Raw genomic sequence first — 22,596 nt, forward strand, 5'->3', positions numbered from 1 at the left:
GATAAAACCACCTCAACAGAGAGGCTTTTCCGTGTGTACGGCGTGTTCCCTTTGAACACAGCATGGTCTCCTTTGCCCAGTTGTGTGGGATGGATTTTATTAAAGAGAGCCTGAATGAATTAAGTTTCTTAGGGTTATACCTGCCATTAGATCATGCAGTCCTCCCACTCTGCTGGGGAAGAACTTCTTTCTGTTCCATTTTAAATGCAAGCTTCCCCGCTCTCACTGGAGGTGACCTCTGCAGTAAGCACTCTGCCGGGGCCACGGCATCCACCGGTACCCAGACCTAAGCTGAAAAGTCCAGATACTGCAGCTGAGCATCTCGCATTTCTCGGTGGTTTGTATCCCAGTCCATTTTGCAAGGGAAACCACTGTGAAGAGGTGAGGCAGGAGGAAAACTCTGGTCTACATCTGATTCACAGCACCAGCTGATTTGGTGCTCGTCCTTACTTAGAATTATATCTCACTGTTGTCACCACCTCCTTTCTCTACATTGTTCATTATTCGGTGCAGGGAGCGCGCTGGATGCTGCAGCATTGCCGTGCAGCCGGGCTCCCGGACTCACGATAAAAGCACTCAGCCCGAGATAAGGTGGGAAGCCGTTCAAAACCAAAGTGATCAAAAGAAGAGGGTCATGCGACTGATACCTAAACAGACAGGCCTTTAAATAATCAAACTCTGATGTCTATGGTATGAAATCTCACTGTTTGCAGAGCACTTTGATTTATTCACTGTACTTTATTTATAACACTACCTGCATATATGAAACTAAAATCCAGTTTAAGGCGGGTTTGACTTTTAGCTTTAAAGGGGAACATTTGCATTCATTTTTAAGAGTGTAGCCATCACAGTTCATAATGCAGACATCATTAATTCAGGTTTCATCGGATGTTCACAAAATTGTTTTGCAAACATTGAAAAGCCCTCTCAGAGTGACCCTTTGAGGTATTTATTGTCTCGGAACCAGAGCAGAAACCAAAGCAAGGGGCAACCATGTCAGCACCAGCCAGAGAGCGCTGGAGCGGGGCTGTGGGACAGGGGCATCACCAATCAAAATCAGAGTAGGACAATGAGAAATAAAAACTGAATCTTAAAATGCCTTCCCCCCACCCCTCCCTTCTTCCTGGCCTCAGCTTTATTCCTGAATTCTCTACGTCCTCCTGCCAGCAGCATAGGGGGACGGGGAATGGGGGTTGTTGTCAGTTGGTCACACATTGCTGCTGCTGCTCCTTCCTCCTCAGGGGGAGGACTCCTCACACTCTGCCCCTGCTCCAGCCTGGGGTCTCTCCCACAGGAGATAGTCCTCCATGAACTTCTCCAACTTGAGTCCTTCCCACGGGCTGCAGCTCTTCACAAACTGCTCTAGCGTGAGCAGTTCTGCTCTTCCATGGGGTGCAGTCCTTCAGAACAGGCTGCTCCAGCATGGGTCCCCCACGGTGTCACAGCTCCTGCCAGGAGCCTGCTCCAGCACAGGCTTCCCACAGGTCACAGCCTCCCTGGGTCATCCACCTGCTTCAGCGTGGGGTCCTCCATGGCCTGCAGGGGAATTTCTGGTCTGGCACCTGGAGCACCTCCTCCTCCTCCTCCTTCTGCACCGACCTTGGTGTCACAGAGCTGTTCCCCTCACTTATTCTCACTTCTCTCTTCTCACTGCTGCTGGTGTTGCACAGTTTTTTCCTCCTTTCTTAAACACGTTACCCCAGGGGCACTACCACCATCGCTGATGGGCTCAGCCTTGGCCAGTGGTGGGTCTGCCCTGGAGCCGGTGGCATTGGCTCTATCGGACATGAGGGAAGCTTCCAGCAGCTTCTCACAGAACCCACCCCCGTAGCTCCCCGCTACCAAAGCCTTGCCATGCAAACCTAATACAATAATTTATATGCATATGAGTCTGTATATATTTCCATGAGTACTGCATCTCTGAGTGAATAAAGATAACTATATGCAACTGTGAATAAAAGAGCTGAGTGAATCATTCATCATGGATTACTGATAGGATTAATTTTACCTCTTTTTTTTCCTGCTCTCAGGATGCCCACAAGCCCCCCTGAATTTATTTTCCCTCTTTTATTAATTATTTTTGAAGACAAAGTAGATTAAAACCAAGTAATTTTTCCCTTCTTTGCTTGGCTGAATGAGCTGTTTGCAGGCAGGTTAACCACTGCAAATTCTCCCTGAAAGCGAATGCCTTCTCTTCTGGCATCTGAGCCTACAAGCTTCAAAATCTTTCCCCCTGAACGTTCACACATGTAAAGTGCAGTCATGGGGATCTAAGAGGAAAATGAGCTCAAAACAGAGGGACAAGCAGAAATAAGGGCATTTCACGAGCTGGCTCGAGTGAGCGACTGCCAGCTGTGTCGGGCAGGGCCGCGCTCCGCTGCCGGGGCGGTGAGGGAAGGACGGCGGGCAGGCAAGCTCAGCCCGGCGCGTTCAATGCACACGCGGTAAGAGGCTGTTTGAGCTCCTCTTTCTGCCTACAAGGAGAAATCAGCTCCTCCGTGGACTCTTCAGGCAAAGTCCTAAAGATATCAGAGGGTGTCCCAGCACGTTTAGGTCACAAACCAGCTCGTTGGTTGGTTCCGAAGCCCTTTTGGCAAATGCTGGCTGATGCTCAGTCTTCTGCACATGCTTCATGCTGAGTAAGTCCAGAGCGTTCAGTCCAACTGTTCGTATGCAGAAAGTTAACCTGGCTCCGCTTCCCGCCTCGAAGCAGGCAAAATTCAGCTCCACAGGAGCAGCAGCCATGCCGTTGCATCTCAGAAGACTTTTCTTTGCAGACACAGACCTCTGCTTGCACGGAGATCCCGGTGTTCACACGAACCGAAAATCCGGCAGCATGAATGGCTGTAAGCATCGCATGCAAAGCGCCGCAGCCTCTGGGAATCAAACGCTCATTCAAACCGATTTGATTCACACTGGTTTTGCACGTCAGCTCTTCTCCAGACAGGACATTGCCAATCCTGTCTGCGGGCAGTTGTACGTCCCATTATTCAGTGTGACAACCACGTCCTGTCATGTCTCAGTGTGGCTTCCCCTTGGCCAGCCACACGCCGCCCGGCACCACCCCGGATGATTTTACACAAACAGACCAACAATGGTTCCCTTGCAGATGGCTGCGAACTGCGCTGGGGACCAAGGCTGCTGTTTCCATGGCAGCACGTAGACGATTCCACTTGTGAGCAGCCCTACTATTAAAATATAAACAAAAATAAACCCTGAGAGTGACTTTTTCCTTCCCACCCCTCGACCTTTGGGAGCCTTCACACTCTGCTCCGTGCCGGAAACCCGGGGCTGCCACTGTGGCTTTTCCCACCAAGTTTCCCCGGGGCTGCTGGAGCTGCGTGAACAGTGGCAGTGGTGTCTGGGGCATCGCACGCCGATGCCACCCCGCACAGCCTCAGAAACACAGCCGGGTCGGCTCAGGTCAGCGCTGAGACGGGAGCCTGCTGGGCTCACAGCCTCTGAGCAAGCGGGAGGCTGTTCCCCGCGGAGAGGGGAGCCAGCAGCCCGGCACTGCTCTGGGATACCCTTGGCTACACAGGAAGGGAAATTGAGGCCCTTCTTGGAGATGGAAAACCTATTTCCTAAGCTCTTTACTTGCTTCGTGAAGAAACATTATTTCTGACCATTAATTCCCCAGCAAAAGTCTTCAAAAACAAAAGAAAAAAGAAGGAGACTTCTTTATTTAGAGCTGTTCAAAGAGGAGCGCAGACTGGAGCCCACGGGTGGTTTGCGAACCCTTTCTGGCGACTGCACGCTGGATTAGCGCACAGTTACAGCCAACGTTCCCCCAAGTGCAGTAAGAGCCTGAGCCCGTGGCCAGCCTTCTGCGCCCCAGCCAGTGCGGCTGGCACTGCCCAGAATGATTTTTTTTCAAACATAGTGGTGATTTGCAGCAGTTCAGCAGAACAAAAGTTAAACTAGAGCTGCCCACCTCAGGCTGTGATACCCAGTTGTTTTGGCTGGGCTTTGGCAAGACAGACATGTGGCTTGTCCTCCTCCGTGGCTGGAAGAGAAAGCCACGGCTGGGATTTGCGGAACTAGCCTGGGGTCTAATAACTGCAGAAGACAACTAACTATTTTCACTTCTGAGAAATAAATATCAGAAATTCCCCACCCAAATTTAACTCACCTGTTGCGCCACGTTTAACCTTCAGCCATTTTCGCTTCTCCTTTCTGCAGCTTCCACGCTGCTTTTGGCAAAACACTCTGCAACATTCACACAGCCTTGAAGGGAAATCCATCACGCAGCTTCCCGAGCACAGCAGATATTTGGAGCTAAATAACAGGCACGGCAGGCCAGGTTGGGCACAGGGGCGGCAGGGCTCAGCAAGGGGAAATCACGTTTCTCCAGCAGCAGCTGCTGTGCTTCCTCTTCGAGGCCATGCACAGCGAGTTATTTGTGTGAGCACAGTTTCTAGGGGGAGAAAAAAAAGGGGAAAAATAGAAGAAAAGAAATAAATGGCTGCCTGCGGTCCAGCCACAGCAGCCTAAAGCATCCCAGCAGTACTCAGCCCAGTTATTGTAGCTCCTGGGGAATACAGGTGGTCCATCTAATTCCCTGCCTGACCTCTACAGCAGCTACTAGTGGGTACCTGAGGAGGAGGTTAAGAAGGAGCTGGGCATGTAGGCTCAGGAAAGAGCACTGCGTCCCTGGGACACTCTCCAAGACTCCAGCGATCTGCGGTTAAACAAGTTCCTCAGCCCAAGAGGACACTGCTGCCTCAATTTATTGTTCTTCCATTAATTCCTCTCGCCACATTAGGAACACATTTTTGGTATCCGGCGGCAAGTGGTCCCTGCATCAATTACCCCTTGTGTGAAGCGCCCTTTTGTGTATCTGGTGTGTACCACGTCTGATTCAGCTGGTGCTTTCTACTCCTTGTGTGGAAAGAAGCAGTGAATAGTCCTTCCCGGCTCACTTTAACGCACAGGCGTTCCCAGGGGCTTCTCCTGAAGCTAGTGCTTTAATATGCACTGATGTTCCTATTTCCTTCAGCAGTCCTTGCACTGGGATGTGGAGATCTTGACAGCTCAAAGAGCCTATAAACAGGTATATGCCTTAGTCGGAGAGGCAGGAGCTCCTTATGCAGGTAGTTAAACCGCAGTTTTAGTAGCAGGCCTGCCTACACACTCCAAGAAAGCACTCTTAGGAGCTCACCCCACCAACAACGCACCAAGCCCTCCAGTCCAGCATTTTCTTTCCAATCCACACAGGAATGTGTGAGAGCAGCAAATCTCCTTTCTTTCAAACTTTACCTGCTCAGCATCATCTGCTGCAACTGCTGCTGCAGGGACCTTCCCTCCAGGCTAGCTGAGCTGCCCCTTCCCCACGGCAAAGGGTGAGATGTTCCCTTCCTGTGAGCAGACCACGGGAAGGAGTGACCCCCCTGCTTTTGAGGCACGGTGGCTTAGACAGGTGAGGGTGGATGGAAGGTGCTATGAGGTGAACACGGGACATGGGTAAGCATAGAAGGGCTCCACTGTGTCTGCAACATCTCCTGCGAATGCCACCAGCCCCTAACCTTTGACTGATGTGCGCCATGGCTGCTCACCTCCTCTACCCCAAACCCTCCCTCCTCCCAGACGCACCACGCTGAGGGTACTTCAGCAGTGGGATTACTAACCTTTGGTCTGCACCGGGGAAGGCAAAGGGCATGCAGGAAGGTTGCACCCTCTGTCACCCTTGGCTGCCTGGCCAAGGGGCATCCTCTACGCAGTGCCCCAGGCTGTACCCATCCTCCAGCCGCTCTCCGTGGGCAGGGAGCTGGAGCCAGCCCAGCCACAGCGGTGGCACCCATGGGGACAGCTGAGCAGGGCACAGACCAGGCCCTTCCCAACGCCCTCTGCCCTGCAGTGGCAGATCTGCCAATGCACGGTGTCGCTCAGGCTGTGGCTGCCCTCAGAGCACGGTTAGAGGAACCACAGAGGCTCCCAAAAATTGGTGCCCAGCTTCCCACAGTGGCTCCAGGCCATGGGCTGGGGCGGCCTCGACAGCTTTTATCCGTGTGAAACAACAATGCCATCCAGTGGCTGGCGAGCCTGCGGTCCCCTCGGCGCGTCACCGCAACCGGGACAACGCTTACCCGCCTCGATTTCAGGGTTTGAATTTATTCTTGGCATACTACTGCGTCTCTAAATAAATACTCTCCAGACTTAAATACTCACAGTTAATCTTCTACCATGGCCGAGGGCTCTCCCACCAGCACAGACCAAGCGGAGCAGCCCCGTTCCCGCGTGACCTCATCCACCTCGTGCTGCCCACTTGCTCGCAGAGCAGAGCAGTGGTGGCAGGGGACACTTGGCACTGCCAGCTCTTGCATTTAGAGTAAATATTGATCTGTAAGAGAGAGCTGGCAGGTGTTGGAAGTTCAAAGATTCAACTAAATGTTCTTTTCTTAAAAAAAAAAAAAAAAAGAGCATAACATAGAAAAGTGATGAACAGATTCCTTGGCAGACGTGGTTTGAAATGGAAACAACTTTGAGACATCAGCACTCACCACTGTTATTTTTCCTTTGCTTTATCGAACTTTAGTATCTATTATCCATTACCTGCTTTGTGAGTCTCAGCTGCTGCCTGGCTTGGCATGTATTTTACAATACACCTAATCTTGTCTCTACGTTATAAAGAAACCACGGTTGTACCTGCTGAAACACGCTTCTCAGATACTAAAGAAAGAAAGAAAAGAAAAGAAATATTTTCTTCATGTTGGACTTTTTCTTTAGGCTTAAAAAAGCACCTTTCCTGTAACTATGTGGGCTATATACTTTTTTTTAAAAGATGCAACAGCTGTCTTCATGGACTTTAGTGATTCCCAGGAGCCAGGGCTCTTCAGGCACCCACCAAAGAGCCCCATAATTGCAAGAACCGATAAAATTGCAGGATTTGGCCATAGAGGCCAAGGGCAGCAGATGACCGGAGCTGCTCCAGTGCAGCTGGAACCAGAGTCCAGCTTAATGCTCACCCTCTAAGCTCACCTCCATATGTCAGGTTTTTTTTAGACCAAACAAATGAGGCTCATTTCAGTTCCTCTCCCCGCCTTGCCATTTCTCTCTACCATCTTCCTGCCCTGCTTTGAGCCTTTTCTTTCTTTCCTGAAGGCCAAGAATCTCTGAGGTTTTCCTTGGTGCCAAACAGGGGGACACAAATATCTTTCTGCTCCTGTCTTGCCCACCATGATAACACCGTGACACCTCCTGCCTGCCTGAGCTGATACCCTGGCGTCACCATCCCTGTGCCGCGTGTCTGATGGCTGCTAGAATCCGGGATTACAGCCTGTTGGGGGTGTGCTGAAAAACAATTTATCCTCCTCACCTTCTTCAGTGATGACAGCACCAAGGAAAAGAGTTTCCCTCCAAGTTTTTGAGACCTGCATTATAAACATATTCAGAAACGCCATTGTTTAGCTGTGCTCACACCACCAATCTCTGCCTTAAGCCCTCTGTGGAACTGCATCTGCCTCCACAGCTTCATCTGAGACCAGCTGCCAACTATTTGGGCTATCATTCACCTCTCCCAATACCCACATTCAAAGGGTACATCTGCCAGTCCCCTGGATGATGGTGAGCTGTCACCTACTGATTGCCACACTCACAGCAAGCAGAGCTACCAGCATGGACATGTTCACTGGCTTCTCCAGCCCCAGTAATAAGGTCCCCACGGTCAGGAGTCTGCTTGTCAACTCTCCGCTGCTGTCTTTTCACTGAAATTGAGGTATTCTTGGGCAAGCAGCCTGCAAAGGAGGAGACAATAACAATATATCAGAAAGTTTGGTGGCACTTCTGAAATCTCTCCAAATCCTTGCCCCACTCAGGTGGACCACGAGCATCTCCTTCTAACATTGGTCTTGTCCCCGGGGAAGGACCCTGGGGGAGTTCCCTGGGTTATCCGTGCAGTTGAGCATCCAATCTCCTTTATGGTTTGCTTCCTTAATTACTTTCAATCTTGACTATTATCGTCGTCGTTATTATTATTACTAACAAGTACTTCAAACTCTCGAAGGACACGATAACGTGCACTAATTAGCCAGCCAGATGGCAGCTGCCAAGAAGGCAGCGCACAACCCAGCACTCCCCAGGCTGCAGCGCGTGTCTGTGCCCCTGTCCGCTCCACTCCCCTCCTGCCCCTCCTCACTTTCCTCAGCCCCACTGGCACAGGCTTCCCCACTTGGACCCTTCAAATTGTAACTGCCAGCAGCTGGGCCAGTTCGTTAGCTGTAGCTGGGATGTCTCGGGTGTGTGCCCCCCCTCAGCAGCGTTCTCCTCTTCCCTCGTTCTCCCTGACCTTTATTTTTCCAGCCTCCCGTCACATCGATGGTTTTCCTCAGTGGGTTGCTCTTCCCCTAACACGCCGTATCTAACCAGGAATCGGCCTGTTGCTGGCAACACAACTTTCCTCTTTACCTGGGGAAGTGGCGAAGTTTGACCCCTCGAGCCAGGGCAGGGTACACACAGAGGCGTTGTGGACGCCCTGCATGCGCTGGCACCTGCACTGCTGCTCCCTGGCCTCCAAAAGCTCCCGTGAGGGTCTGCTGTGCCAGGCTTGCCCAGGCTGGCAGAGGGCAGGGCTGGGTGGACCTGTACCATGCACCTCTCCTCATCTACTCGGGCCCTCGGGAGATGCTTGTTGCCAAACCGCGATGCCTCCCAAGGCCAGCCCAGCCCCAGCACTTTGGGGTGGTGGTGCAGCATCCCCAGCTGAGGTCTTCAGTTGAGCAGTGTCTGCAGCTCGACCTGCGGGGCAGCGAGCGGTACACGCACGTATCTCAGCGGTCCTTGCCCATCAGGCTGCAACCCAGGGAACTGTTGCCTTTAAAAGAAGCTGCGAGATCCTTTTTAGCCAGGATAATCATTCCTGCATGGTGCTGGAAGAACTGTGGGGCTGTTTTCCCCAGTGAGGTCTCCTAAGAGCCAGCGAGGTGTGAGCCTCTGAGTGACTAACACTACGTCAAGAAGCAGAGCACCAGCTTGTAACTGGGAGGGAGCATCACCAGGAGAGTGGGGCGGGTTGTCATGTCCTGGGCAGTGGCTGAGGGCGGCCGTACTTGTCACTTGGCTGGGCAGCACGGGGCCCTGGGCTGGCAGCGATGAGTAAAATGGTGGTGCTTTGATCTGCCTCCCCTCCCTGACAGACTCCCAGGCAGAAAATGATCAGACACAAAGTGGAGCAAATTGACTCCATCCGACTCCTCTCCAGGCAAGGATGAAAAACAGGCAAAGAGTAGAGCTAGTTCAATAGCAAAACAGCAACTGCAGAAAGATTTCCCAGTCACCGGGCTGACTTCACTCTTTTGTAGGAGATCACAGAGACCAGCAGCTACTGCTACTTGTGAGTATCCTGGACACCACAAGAATTTTGCCCAGAGTAATTTTCCTCTTCAGCTCATTTCATCTTTGTCCTTCCTCCTTTTCCTTCTCTCTGTGAGAAGGCTTTGGAGAGCCCTCGGTCCCTACAGGAACCAGGACGTGACTGTTACCAGTGGAGCGGTGCAGGTGATGGGGTGACGGCACAACTTTCCTTTTCAGGGATGTACAAGGACACCCTCTCCTTATCTGCAGCCAGCCTGGGCTGTGCAATGAGCTGGGATCCCCAGGGCATGTCCAGCCATGAGTTATCCTCTCTGCTTTTGGCACCTCTTTCAGGTGGGATGAAGCTCCTGTCCTCCCTCTTCACCAGTGCCACAGGATCCCTCCATTCCCATTTACTTCTGCACAGCCTGAGTGAGGTGAGACAGTTCTCCCCACATCTATCTTTCCAAAGTGGCCACCCCCCAATTTGTAGGTACAATTACCTGCATGCATCAGCTGCTAAATTGTCCAGGCAAACGGTTGCTGCGTGCTCAGGAAAGCATCTAGCATGGGTTGTGCAACGCCAAGGTTGTTATTATGCCTGCAGAGAGCGGGCAGGCTCTTTGCACCATTACCTCCCAAGACGCCTGCGGAGGATGCTTACATTAGGCTTGTCCCCCTGGAGCCCCTCTATAGCCACGGGAAAAGACAGGCTCCCTCCAAGGGCTCTGAATGCCTCTCTAGAGAAACAGCTCCATGTCTGGAGAAACATCTCTGTCTTGATCAGCAGGGCTTGAGAGGATGAATTTCCATTGCACGACCAAAATTGGAGGATGTGGCTGTGCCCCAGATGTCATCGCAGCCTCAGCGCCGCTGCCCAGCCTGACGCTGCCGGGACACGGGAAGCAGGAACCCACTGCCAGCACCGCTCCCCTGCTAGATGCAAGGAAGCGTTTTTAAACCTCTCCAGGAAGCTTCTCTCTTCTTTAGACATTAATGTTAATCACTCATGCAACTGCCCTTATCGCTCCAGGTGCTGCCGAGATAAGAGGTGCCACTCATGCTGTTAATGTAAATCTGCGCTGCTTTGGAGGAGAGGCTGTTTGTAAGCAGGGGAGAAGAGCATTGCTGGGAGCCCAGCGGCTGCTGACAGACAGCTGTCACCCCTGCTTCTCCAGGGCTCCCAGGGGTGCTGGGTGGCTCATTATACAGAGGATACTGAGCCATATGATTTAAAAAAAACCCAAAACATCCGGTTTTCACAAGAATATCATTGAGAAAAGTCCCATCTCTTAGAATCACTGTGGAAAAAACAAACTGAGCACATTCCCATCAAGTAATATGGGGGATTTTGCATCTCAAAAGCTGCTGTGTCTCTTCCCCTTCCTGTTTCTGGTCATAGAAAATCTGGAAATGCTACCTACCACAAACGTCACTTGCAAAGCTGTTGGGCTTGAGCCCTGGCAGCTCCCTTCAGGGATGTGAATCTTACCGCTTCCATTTTACAGCAGGCGGAGAGAGGGAAGGAACCCCAGGCAAAGAGGGTTTGGATGCTCAGTGACTTGCCAAGGATGGAGCAGGGAACAGTGTGCTGTGGTCCCGTTCCCTCTCCCCAGGCTTTCACCTTCAGGCTGCACCACCTGCACAGCCTTAAAGCAGGGTCCAAACGTCACGGATGGGCTTGGAGACATAGGGGCTGGAGGCTCCTTTCCATATGACTGTAGCAAGAGAAGACCCCAGGCTTTGCTGGCAAATTATCACAGCCCTGTCATGCTGAAAGCTCCGCCTGGGGAACATGAGTCAGGGAGCTGGGGCTTGGAAATGGTGCCACAGTGTTGTGCCTGGGTGAAAACCTACAAGGTTGGGCACGTAAGCGCACGTGTGTGAGTGTGTACCTGGGCTGGTGTGCCTGCATATCCACACCTGAGCACGCTGGCAGAAAAAGGAAGGAATTTTTATCCAGTGGCTTAGGAAAGGTTTCTGATGTGGCTATCCCATGACTGTGAATGTTTCAGACTGGGATTTAAGCTGAGGAGTGCATGCCCCTTACTCAGTGGAAGAACTTGGAAGCTGCTATGAATGTGTCAGAGCAAAGCCTTTCTTCTGAGAAACACAAACAGAAATATGGCACGGCAAACCCATAAAGCAATCCAGAGCAGCAAGCTCATAGACGAAGACACAGACAACCACACGGCTCAGCCTGGCCAGCTCCTGGGGCGTCGGGGCAGGAGGGGGCCCAGGGGAGTCCCTGGATGGTGCTGAGCCCCTTGGGAGCTTTTAACCCACAGCTGGACTATGTCAGCCCAAGCCACTGTCCGGTGATTCCTTCATCACCAGGCTGTCTCCAGTGAGGCACTAATGCTGGCCCTAACCTTTTTTTTTTTTTTTTTTTTTTTCAGGTTATCCAGCACCATCGCCTCCAGCTCACTGCTTTCTCTTTCCAGCTCAGTTGTGTCTGCTAGGGAAAGCTTACATGGGCAAACTATGCACATGCTGGCAGCACACTAACTGCTTTTTTTTTTTGCAGTTATAGATCTGCACAAGCAAATTCTTGCCATTATACAGTGTGTGTTTCCAGAAACAGGCAACGGAAGTGAGAAGAACAGCCCTTCTTGCAGCAGCCAGTGTCTCATACGCTTGCTGGAAGAGGAAGCAAACACCCATCAGCCACGACAACCTTTATTCCTTAAACTTCCCCAGAGGGAGCATTTCAAAGCATTGAAAGGATTTAAACCTGTCCGGCTGCTGCTGAGGCATAATTAACAGTTGCACAGTCAGCTCCAACTGCAGCTGACAAAGCCTTAGCAGCAATCCTCTATTTATCACACTCCTGGAGTATTTATAGATCCACAGCAAGGCAGGGGGGAGAGACAGAAGGAAAATAACAGGTGAGCTGCTTACCAGGAGGGATAACATTTGCTTTCAGCTGCATGGCATTTCCTCAGCCCCTGGTGAAGCTTTAGGGGAAAGGCACGCAAGATGCCCCGGGGTGCAGCCTGTCAGCAGCAGGACACAGCAGCAGGTCCTCTTGGGTGGGAGAGGTGATGGGTCAGCCTGCAGCTGAGATGTTGATGCCCTTTGGCAAACGGGGGAACTTGGGCTGTTGCAGTCGGGTGCTGGGGCACACAAGTGCCCTGTGCCCTCAGCAGGAGCCCTTTCATCACCAGGAACTGGCCCACAGTTGTTGTGGCCCCTTCCTGCTCACATCTGCCTCCTCCAGGAGATGCAGGTGGTGAGACGCCAGCCTGATCTCCCATGGCTGACCTTGGACTGTGTCATTTGTCCTTCCTCATCTCTCCTCTGTGTCATTTACAACCCAGGGCCTCTTCATAGGAACTGATATAAAAATAACAGTTATTCCTGAGCTGCCTCGGCAATCTGTGGGGAAGAGAGGAACACTGGGTCACTGGCACGTTTGACTTGCGGGCTGCTGGACGGCGATGCTGGAGCCGATGGACTGGGAGATCTGGGCAAGCATCCAGCGCAAGGACTGCCAACAACATCCCAGCTGCTCTGGGCTGGAGAGGAGTGGGAAAGTGGTTGCCACTTAGGTTTTCCTTTCCAAGGGAAGGCATCCCATAAAAACTGCTGAGTATCTCTTTGGCATTTTCACAGCTCTCCCAGCTCTGAGCAGAAACTGCTCACATTAACAGCCATTTCCCATTGCAGAGGGCTGTGGGAACCTTCTGACGGTTATCTCATCTGCACTATCTTGCACCAGGCTGTGCCCAGGAATTATCAGCACTAGCTTTACTTCCTGCTGTGGCTTTATGACCCCACTGAGATCATAAATGCATCTAAAGTCTAAGTAAAACAATTTAATTTTCCCCATAAACAGTCTTATAAAGAAAATTATGGCATACTACTCCAAAGGGGAAGGAAGGTCATAATGCTTGCAGGTAACATGACTTTTCTTCTCTACTGACTTGTTGATTCTCTTCTGTTCAGCCACAAAACTGTGCCATTATTCATTGCTCCATGGCTGATGCAACCTCCCTGGGGAGTTGCCTCATGCTGCATTGGCGTCCGAGGACCCTTGGAGAGAGGTGCTGCAGCTCCCGAGAGCTGCGCCCAGGGCACGTCGAGCCCGCCTGTCCGTCCAGCCCTGCAAGGCTTGTACTGGCCTCTTCCATCAATTTAGCTTCCCCTGACACTTACAACCTTGCTGCAAGGACCTGCAAGCAGCTGGGCATACTATGCTCTTTAATCCATTTGAAATAGTCTTTTGACCACAAGAAGACATTTTCCTTTTCCAAGCACTTTATTTATAACAGCCTCCTGTCCCGGGGCTCCCGAGCGGCTGCCAAAGCTGGAGTTCCCTTCAGCGGGGCATCTTTGGTGCTGCGTTTCTTGGATGAGACCAGGGAAATAGTCACATATTAAATATGCAACACAGAAGGTGCTTTTACAGATGGAGTTCATGGAAGAAAAGCTACTCTGATACCTGGCAATGCTGCAGAGCCTCACAGCTCAGAGCAAGGACTCACCCCTGGGATGCTGAGGCTGCAGGATGCTGCCTGTCCCGGCCCAGCAGAAAGGACAGGTCCCCGTGACCTCTTTGGAGCCCTCTGGCTGCACACATCCAGGGGTGCTGCAGGCACAAGGGAGCCCTGCCCTGCGGCTACAAATGACAGCGCCATGAGTTCAGCCGCAGTCAGGATCCAGCCATGAGCGGAAGGGAGCACAGATTCTGCCAAACACCAGGGGAACTGCAGCCATTACAAGCTGTGGCACAGGTGTTCCTGATTTACAATTTATGAAGAGCAGCTGGTGATCTCAGATACCTTTTTTTTTGGGAAGGAAATCTGTAATTTCAGCCATGGAAGTCACACAACCTCAGGCTGTAAATAACAGCAGGGGAAAGCATCTCTTCTTCCCTGCAGCAGACCGTTCTGAGCCACACAGCATCTGAGCGAGGACTATCAGCTCCACAAACTTCCAGCAGTTTTCTGAAACTTCTTTGTTTGTTTTTAGGGGAAGTGCTTTGCTGTTGCTGGGTTTGTTGCTATTGTTTTGTGGCCCTTGAGGGGCTGTTAAACTCCATGCCATAGAGTGTTTAGAAAATAAACGAGCCTCTGCAATCCATTTCCTGCATTGACTCAGAGTGGCTGGGCGGGGAGAGAAGGGCAGTCCGAAATAAAGGTGGCAAAAGTTGAATATACATCAGGAAGTGAAGGAGGGAGTGGAGAGGCACTTCTTGCCACCGGTGCGGTCAGGCCATAGCCCCCACTGCCGCACGTCTCGGAAGGCGGGCGAGTGGCCTCGCAGGCTGGCACCCAAAGCTCCGGTTGCATTTGTGAACCTTCCTGGTGGGTCGGAGCCGGCTGCCGCCCCGTTCCTGTCTGCGGGCGCGCACCTGGAGCTGCACAGCCAAGGGGCACAGCACAGGAGAGCTGCTCGCCTCCCGCCTGGGGCCCAGGACACTTCCCAGCGTCACCCGTTCAGGGAGGGACACAGCTCCAGCCTCCCCTCTCGCTTTTCCACATCCTGGCAGTCCGGGGCTCCGCACCCCTCAGCAATGGGTGCCCCCGCTCAGCCGGCGGCACTCTCCTCCCCGCCGCGGCTCAGCCGGCCCTGCCCGGGGCTGCGGGCCGGGATGCAGCGCGTCGGCCTCGCCCCCCCCACCGAAAGAAGAGGGGCCTGGCCCAGCCGCCGGAACCCCCCCTTCTCCTCCCTGCCCCTGCAGCTCCAGCGGGGAGAGGGAGCGCGGCCGCCGCGCAGCGCCCCGGGCACGGGGGACCGGTCCCCCGGGGAGGGAAGCGCGGCCCCGGGCTGCGCGGCTCACTCGTGCCCCCCAGCGCCCACGCGAGACACGGGGAGGGCGGCGTGGCGCTGGGTGGGGAGCCTGGCGTCCCATCTCCCTGCACGACACCTCTGGCCGTCGTAGCCCTTCCCAAAAAAAAAAATAAGAAGGGTGAAACGCCATCCAGGTGCTTTACGAACACGTCAGACCTTGAAATGCCTCTCAGATTATTTACCTCTTGGCAATCCCCCCGTAAATCCACGCCCTCCCCAATCCTTACACCCCATGCCTGCTGCTGACAGCTCATCTAAGTATTTTTTGCGTGCTCTGACTGCACAAAGGTTAAAACTGCCCTTAAGTACACACCAAGCCCATCCCCACTAGACATCATTCCTCACACACAGGTCTACGAAGACACCTGGAAATGTGGGTCTTCGGGGTGCAAGCAAGCATCCTTTGTCTCCTCGCTCCCATCCTGCCGCACATGGTACCACCGTTGGGCAAACTGCACGGCATCATGGACGCTGTGGAAAGCCAGCTGAGCACCGCTGTCGGACTTCTCAGCCCAGCCGCCCTCCCGGAGCCGGTGGCGGATGGAAGGGTTGCAGTTGGCCAGGAGCACCTGGACACCAACCTCCTTGTAGTCATGGTGTATCTCCATCAGCACAGAGAGACCCACCGTATCTATGAACTGCATTGCCCCACAGTCAAGGATTAAGGTGTGCATATCTATGGAGGGAGGGCTGGCATCTGCTGGAGGCTTCTCAGCCCTTTTCTTGGCAAGTTTCAGGCACTCAAATCTGGTGCCAAAAAAGCTCTTGCTGTTGCCTGTGTCTGCATCTGCCTGGGCCACCACCCTTTGGTGTTTAGCAGCCAGCAGTACAGGATTTACTCCAGTTTTCTGGTAGAGAACAGTCTTGAAATAGTCCTTGTTGGCATAGTAGAGGGATGACTCGAAGCGGAAGATTTTGATGTTGGCAATAGTGCTGAGCTGCTTGTAAGTGGACTGGTCCTCATAGATTTCCGTGTTGCTGACCTTGCCCAGGAGCGTGGCCCTGGGTCTCTGGGTGCGGAAGATGATGCAGAGAAGAGCAAAGCAGACGCCCACGAGGAGCCCAATCTCTGTGGTGATGAGCGTGGAGGACAGCATGGTTGTCCACCAAACCACTGTGTCCAGCTTGCTGAGCTGCCACATGTGGGGGATGTCACGGAACTTCCTCAGGCCACCCCGCAGGTTGACAATGGTGACCACCCCCAGGATGGAGGTCTGCAGTGAGTAGAAGAGCGGGGCAATCCACAGCAGCACCAGCAGCAGCACCAGGGAGGTGACCAGGCCAGAGATCTGGGTCTGGGTCCCCGTGGACTCCTTCAGCAGAGTCTTGGTCAGGGCTGCAGAGCTGGCAAAGCAGTAGAAGAAAGAAGGGATCAGGTTGCACATGCCAATGGCAATCATCTCTTGGTTGGCACGGACAGCGTAGCCATGCTTTTTGCCAAAGATTTCTGCCAGAGAGACAGTCATGGCAAAGCCAATAACAGCAATGGGCAGAGCATCAACCGCCAGGCTGGAAAACAGGTTTGTGTTTGGTAGAGTGGGTTTCCTGAAACCGGTGGGGATATTCCCACAAACAGCAGACTTGTATCGCTCTTTGAAGTTAAAGTAGTAAGATACTACTGTGGCTACGATGACCACCAGTAGCTCTACTGGGAATGGGGCCTTCATCTTCTCTTTATAGCGGTCATTGATCTCTTTGACAGGCACTATGATGGCCAAGGCAACCAGGCTGGTGACCAGGTCACAGATATTGGTGTTCTGGATGTATCTGAAAAGGTCAACCCACGTCAGGATGAAGGACCCCACCCCTTCGTGACGAGGGATTTTCAGTCCCAAGAGGTACTTCATCTGGGAGGTGATAATGGTGAGGCTGGAGCCGGTCACAAAGCCACTGAGGAGAGGTTCTGACAGGTAGACAGCCACAAAGCCCAGCTGTAAAAGCCCCATCAGGATCTGAAAAGCAAGCCAGCCATACCTTTAGTGTCGATGAGAAGGGCTGGAAGAAGCAGCTGGCAATTTCTGTCCAGTTTGCTTCCACTTCAGCAGCTCTAGCTATTCTGTCTGCTGAGCATGCAGTGTGAGGCAGAAGACGTTGTCTTCAGCAGTTAATTGGGGTATGGAAAACTAAGGACACCTACCCGTAATACTCATCTGTGGCTAGAGATGCCATACAAAGCATGTCCTTGCTGCTGTCTCCTTACAAGCAATAAGGGCACACAGCTAACAGTGAACGTTCAGGCAGCAGCCGCACCAAAGCAGCTGTTGAGTATCACCCAGTGGCATAAAACTGGTGCGATGCACTGAATTTTAGCTGTCCCGGTGAAAGAGCCTGAAGTTGTTCAGCGGCAGGGGGGGCACTGCCAGGGAGCATGGCCTTTGAAGGAGTCCCTGCTGCTGGCAGGGTCCTTGAGGGCTGTGTTTGCCAGCCCCAAACCTGCTCCAACCTGCACCAGCAGCCGACCCAGCTCCAGGACCGGGGTGGTGGGAAGGTGGTCCACAGTTCCTTCTCCTCCCTCACTGCATCTGATCCCAAGGATGCTTCAGACACATCCCAGGGCCTGGCCTGTCACATCGGGGGAAACACTCAGCTGTGTTTGGGGGTTTCTAATCACTACATTTGATTCAAGGCTGTCCGGGACTAGTCACATCAGGAAAGGTTTCTCATGACTTGTACATCTGAACCAAGACTGGAGCTTAGAGATCTTTAGCTCAGAGAAGTTCCTAGCCGGGAAAGGACAGAAAGGAAACAGCACAACAGCAAACATTTGTACCTGGTAAAGACCAACCAGAAAGCTTAAGGAAAGGGCCACAGTGATGGCGTAGCAGCTCCTGTCACAGGCACCCGTCCCGTTACCGAAGAAGGTGGAGTTACCCACCAGCGAAGAGCCAGCGTTGTCGTCACTGTACCCTGCTAGCTGGAGGTGCCGGTTCACAGACTGTCCAATCATCAGGCACAGGATGCCAAAGGAGCCCACAAAGTTATGCCGCGACGTAGCCATAGCAACGTAGATGATATTGCAGAAGAAGTTGGTGTAGATTCCATAGATGGGATCCTGGTTGGCTAACAGGGAGTAGGAGATGGACTGAGGGATGGCAACTATCCCCACCAGGAGCCCAGATATGACATCCCCAAGCAACTGTGTCTTGACATTGTAACGGGGAAGCCAGTCCAGCACTGGGAAGAGCCGACAGAAGAAGGCGATGATGGTTTGATGATTGCATGTGCGAACCTCTCTGGCTTTCTTTAGGATGAGATCCTTGGTGCTGAAGTGTGCGGGCTCATACTCCTCCAGTTTGACATGTATAAAATTGGCAGGAGTCTCTTCCGGTGCCAGGGAGGCTGGTACGTCTTTGCTCTGTCCTGACTTCTGGCTTGACGTGTCTTCCATCACACCAGGAGAGCTAAGGCAGGAGAGCAGGCAGCCGTGAGGTGTGGCAGTCATGTACCTCATGTGCTCTGCTTAGCTCCAGGTCTCATGCAGATTGCATGGATAAATAAATAAAGGAAAATAACCTCAGACAAATCAAACAGAAAAGCACCTTCCCGTGGTGCCGGCTGATTTGTTTGTTTTCTCTTAAGGACCTGATTAACCACAACCCTGAGACCATGGTTTAAATTGCAGTCACACTGGCATGGGTGCCCACATCAGGGACAGAGCTACAGAGAGCCCTGTGCTCCTTCCTAGCACACCTCTTGTTCTAAAACAGAGCAGCAGGGTGGGTTAAGATCAGGCAACATTATTTCACTGAAACTAAAACTTCTTCAGAAACCCTGCCTTTCTTGATGACACTTCCACTTAAGCAAAAACTGTTTTGAAAAAGTTGAGATATTCCAAGTGATGCTTTAGGAATGTAACATGTGGGTAAGGGAGGTAGTTTGCAAAATAATTTTTCCTTTAACATTTCAAAATTTTAAATTACATTGCTGGCTTGCATCAAACAGGCCCATCACAAGGGCTCCTATCTGCAGAATGAAAGCATCCCAATTTTTCAGGCTGGTTAAGTAACATACACACTTGCCAGAGCTACTTCAAGTTTTTCAGTCAAAATGCAGCTGCAACAAAACATACCTTTTTGTCAAAATTGAACAATACACACAGAGAAAAATCCTCCTGAGAGGAGACCTAGAGTGGCTGCAGTTTGGAAATTGAACTGGGATGATGAGAAATCTCATTCCCCTGCTCTACAGGTTTGTTTCACATCACTGGTCCCAACCCAAATCTCTTACCTTGGGCTGCAGTGAGATACACTGGGTATTTTCTCACTACCTAGAGCTTCTCCCCTGCGGACAGACCTGTCTCCTCACCTCGCAGCGTACACCGAACAGAGAAAGCACCAGGCTAACAACTGCAGACGTCCTTCCTTTGCCTTCCTTCTGCACCACGTGCCGCTTTCCTTGAGAAGAGATCTGAGCTGCTCAGCCGAGCCATCGTCCCTTTTATCTCGCTCCAGCTGATGAAGACGGTGCAGTCAGCCAGAGCTGTATTTTGAAAACAAACAGCATTCTTGGAGACTATTTTTGATGACAACTTGTTCTGGCTGTTAAGAATGATTGAACTGGTTTAGAGAAGAGCTCCTGCCAGGTAACAGTATTGCTGGTACCTGGAGATGTGTTTGCTAAACAAGGGGAATGATGCAAAGCACTCTTCCTGCGCCTGCTATGGCTCTGCCCCTCTCTGAACTGAGAGACCATCGTTGCCCAAGTCCTGCCGGGCTTCTCCGCTGAGGTTTTCATCTATTCTGGACAAGCTTTTGTTAACAAAAAACAACCAAAAAGCAAAACTTGTTCCAGAATGACTTTTCCTTCCGGTTAGCTTTTCCACCAGCGTGCTGCCGCCAGCCCCCTGCGCTCTGGCTCGGCCGCCCACCTCCACTCTGCTCAGCCGCGCTGCGCTCACCCGCTTCCACAGAGCTGGCGGCGCTGGGCTCCACTGAGGGTGTGCACACACAGGGCTGCACGGGCAGATGCCAGTGTGATCACACAAGTTATTTCTAGGTAGACAGAAGAACTCAGTATGCGTCAAATCTGCACAATCCACATTTTGCAAGTGCCTTTTAGAGACCAGCAGAATTTTTTTAGCACAAATAACAAAGGATTTTGCTTTGCAGAAGTAGGCATAATTTGGTAAAGTGCAGGGTTGCATTTCTTTTGTAGGTAAAGGAGAACAACTGCATCATGGCCAGAAAAGAAGGTAATGTCTCACCATCCTGAACCAAAACAGCAGCCTCATCAATAGCAGCCGTAACTGTCCTGCCCTTGTGAGCCCTGCCAACGACCTAGAGACCTCTCAGCGCACACTCCCGCCTGCCAGTCTCACCTCACTCTCCATTCTTTCTTTTCCATCTCTTTTCCACCGATCTAGGCTCTACGATTTTGCTGGATGTGCCATAGTCCCGCGGAGCAGAACAAACGCCTGGCAGCCAGGCAGCTCAGCCCCTGCCTCTGCTCCTGGCACTGTGTTCTGGGAAAGGGGCTGAGAGCCCACGGCATTTGGAGAGATGGTGTGGGGTATGGAGAGAGAACATTTTCACAAGGCTTTGATTTAGATGCTGGGGAGACACCTTGAGGGATGAGGAGGGGAAGATCAGCATCCTGAGCTACATTCATCTCATCAGTGGAAGTCTGTATCTCAGTAATTAGAAGTAAATAAATAAGAAACATCAGTGCTCTCTGGCAGCAGGAAAAAATGAGAGCACATGGTAGAGGAGACAGCTGCTCAATGTATTTATCTATTTATATGAATTCTGCCATTTCTCCACAGCTCATGTATTTTCAGGTGCATCTGTTGATAGCTCCCCTTTCCCTTCCTCTTCTTTCAGTAATGGACTATCTCTAATCTTAGCCTTTTCATTCTTCTTGTCCTTAAAGGATGATCCCTTCATATTCTTCATAATCCTGCCTAGTTACAGCTTACTTTGTACCTTGGTCTGTCTTGTCTCTACTCACTCATTTTCCTTTTCCATCTTCTTCCTTAACAAATGACCCAAATTTCCATTTTCTGTATGATTCCTTCATCTTGAAATTCAGTTACTGAAGAGCTGGCCAGGCTGGTCTTTTAAGCTGGTTTGTTGGCTGGGATGAAATACATCTGAGCACAATCCATCTTTGGCTTTTGATCTTATTTAGGAAGCATTCAGTCCTGGGTCTGGATCTCTGATCTGTCCACCGTGAAAACAGGACAAAGCACTTTTTCCATTTGTGACGGTACCTAGGGTACCTTTAACCTCCACCCTGCCTTCACTGCCTGCTGCTGCTTTTCCTTCCAACTTCCATCTTCACTTATATATTCTGGAACTCTTTTGTTTGTTATGATTTCCTTTACCACCTGATATAGGTTGGTAGGCCTCGATACAGCCATGCTAGTCCATCTTTCCCATGCACAGGTTTTGGTGAGATGTTCTTTTTTCCATTCCTCCTGCCTCCGTGCCTCCCCCGCCTTCCTTTGTAAATGTGACTCTCCTTTCAATTAAGTCTGAAGCCTCCCCTACAAATTTTTTCCCGTCTTTTCTTGTGTGCAAATTCCGAGCTGCTTTTGTATACTCAGTTTTGAAATATTCCATACTTTCCCTGCAATTATGTTCTCAACCTCCTTGTCCCAGCTGGTTTCCCCATGTGTTCGGTTCTCTGCGCTGACCTCTTCAAAACAGCGAGCCTTCATGCTACCGCAGCTTCTGCGTGGTCCTCTCTGTGCTGGAAATTCAGTCAGTAGACACTGAGGAGAGGCCATTTTATGTTCTCCATCCGGGCAGAGAGAACATACTTGGCGACACTGAAGACGGTGTACGTCTCTGAAATTGCTCTTACTGTATGAGGTGAGGCAAAGGCAGAAACTGTAAACATTTCCCGTTTGTTCTAGGAAATGTATAGCAAGTTAAAAAAAGAAACCCATAACAGGTCTTCATGTGACCTTCAGCTGGCTAAGGCTGCACTGCCTTCCAAATGCAAGGTCAGAACAGCTTACTGGTGAAACTGTTTGTTTTCAAACGCATCTTCAAGGGTTGCTCTTTATTGCCACTATAAACTCACTTAAGTGTTTAGCTCCACTCTGGGCAAGGCTGGGTTGGACAGATGGGATCAGCTTGAACAATGCAAGTGTAGACAGGACATTGCCTGCCAGTAACATGGCACCCTCTGTTTTTAAGACAAGCAGAAAGCATGAAATCCAAATTTTTCATTTATAGCATGGTATGTGAGCAATGTAACAGCCATTTATGCAACAGCCATTGCAGCCAGCTAGAAACAAAGCAGTGGAAACCCGAGCTCCAGGTACCAGGAAAATGCAGTAGCGGGCTATTTTGGTTTTCTGTCCGAAAGTAGAAAAAAAATAATGAAATTGTCTGGGTCTGTGATTGTTACCCAGGCATTTCGCAAAGGGTAAGTATAGCGAATTCAAGTCTCTTGCTGTGTCAACGCATCGCTTGTGTGTAACAGGACAAGCTGGCATCTCCAATTTTCTCTGGAACAGAGCTAACTGCACTGCTCAAGGATTTTTTATTTGCTTTAAGGACTGTA

At 51.4% G+C, this 22,596-nt stretch overlaps 3 protein-coding genes across 11 annotated transcripts in view; all 3 read right to left on the minus strand.

Annotated features, from left to right (window-relative positions):
- The window catches only part of HTR4 (5-hydroxytryptamine receptor 4), a 138,743-nt gene extending 135,998 nt beyond the window's left edge, over positions 1–2,745 (minus strand). Inside the window, exons 1-2 of the mRNA XM_086759235.1 lie at positions 2,559–2,745; positions 1,699–1,862 (exon numbers count right to left, since the gene is read on the minus strand). Coding sequence (XP_086615361.1) covers positions 1,699–1,862; positions 2,559–2,745 — 351 coding nt within the window. The remainder of the gene's footprint in view (positions 1–1,698; positions 1,863–2,558) is intronic.
- Positions 1–22,596, minus strand: part of LOC104486768 (sulfate transporter) — a 45,097-nt gene that overhangs the window by 1,923 nt on the left and 20,578 nt on the right. For 2 of the 8 annotated variants that reach the window (XR_015260106.1, XR_015260102.1), the window contains exons 5-7: positions 7,596–7,733; positions 7,206–7,370; positions 4,133–4,417 (exon numbers count right to left, since the gene is read on the minus strand). The gene's annotated coding sequence lies outside the window, so the exon portion shown is untranslated. Of the gene's footprint in view, positions 1–705; positions 3,189–4,132; positions 4,418–6,552; positions 6,670–7,205; positions 7,371–7,595; positions 7,734–22,596 lie in introns of those variants that run through there. The other 6 variants (XR_015260105.1, XR_015260108.1, XR_015260107.1 and 3 more) reach the window with 6 other exon arrangements.
- LOC104486769 (sulfate transporter) lies at positions 15,073–19,428 on the minus strand. 2 transcript variants are annotated; one of them, XM_086758832.1, is made up of 3 exons: positions 19,312–19,428; positions 17,855–18,485; positions 15,073–17,036 (listed from the first exon to the last, which is right to left on the minus strand). In XM_086758832.1, exons 2-3 carry the CDS (start codon positions 18,470–18,472, stop codon positions 15,438–15,440), a joined length of 2,217 nt encoding a protein of 738 aa, XP_086614958.1. In that variant the 5' UTR covers positions 18,473–18,485; positions 19,312–19,428; the 3' UTR covers positions 15,073–15,437. The 2 variants fall into 2 exon arrangements, with proteins under 2 accessions (XP_086614958.1, XP_010127835.2); XM_010129533.2 differs by lacking the exon at positions 19,312–19,428 and having other exon boundaries at positions 17,855–18,544.

The sequence above is a fragment of the Chlamydotis macqueenii genome, chromosome 14 (assembly GCF_036417535.1).
Source record: "Chlamydotis macqueenii isolate bChlMac1 chromosome 14, bChlMac1.mat, whole genome shotgun sequence".
Taxonomy (NCBI): domain Eukaryota; kingdom Metazoa; phylum Chordata; class Aves; order Otidiformes; family Otididae; genus Chlamydotis; species Chlamydotis macqueenii.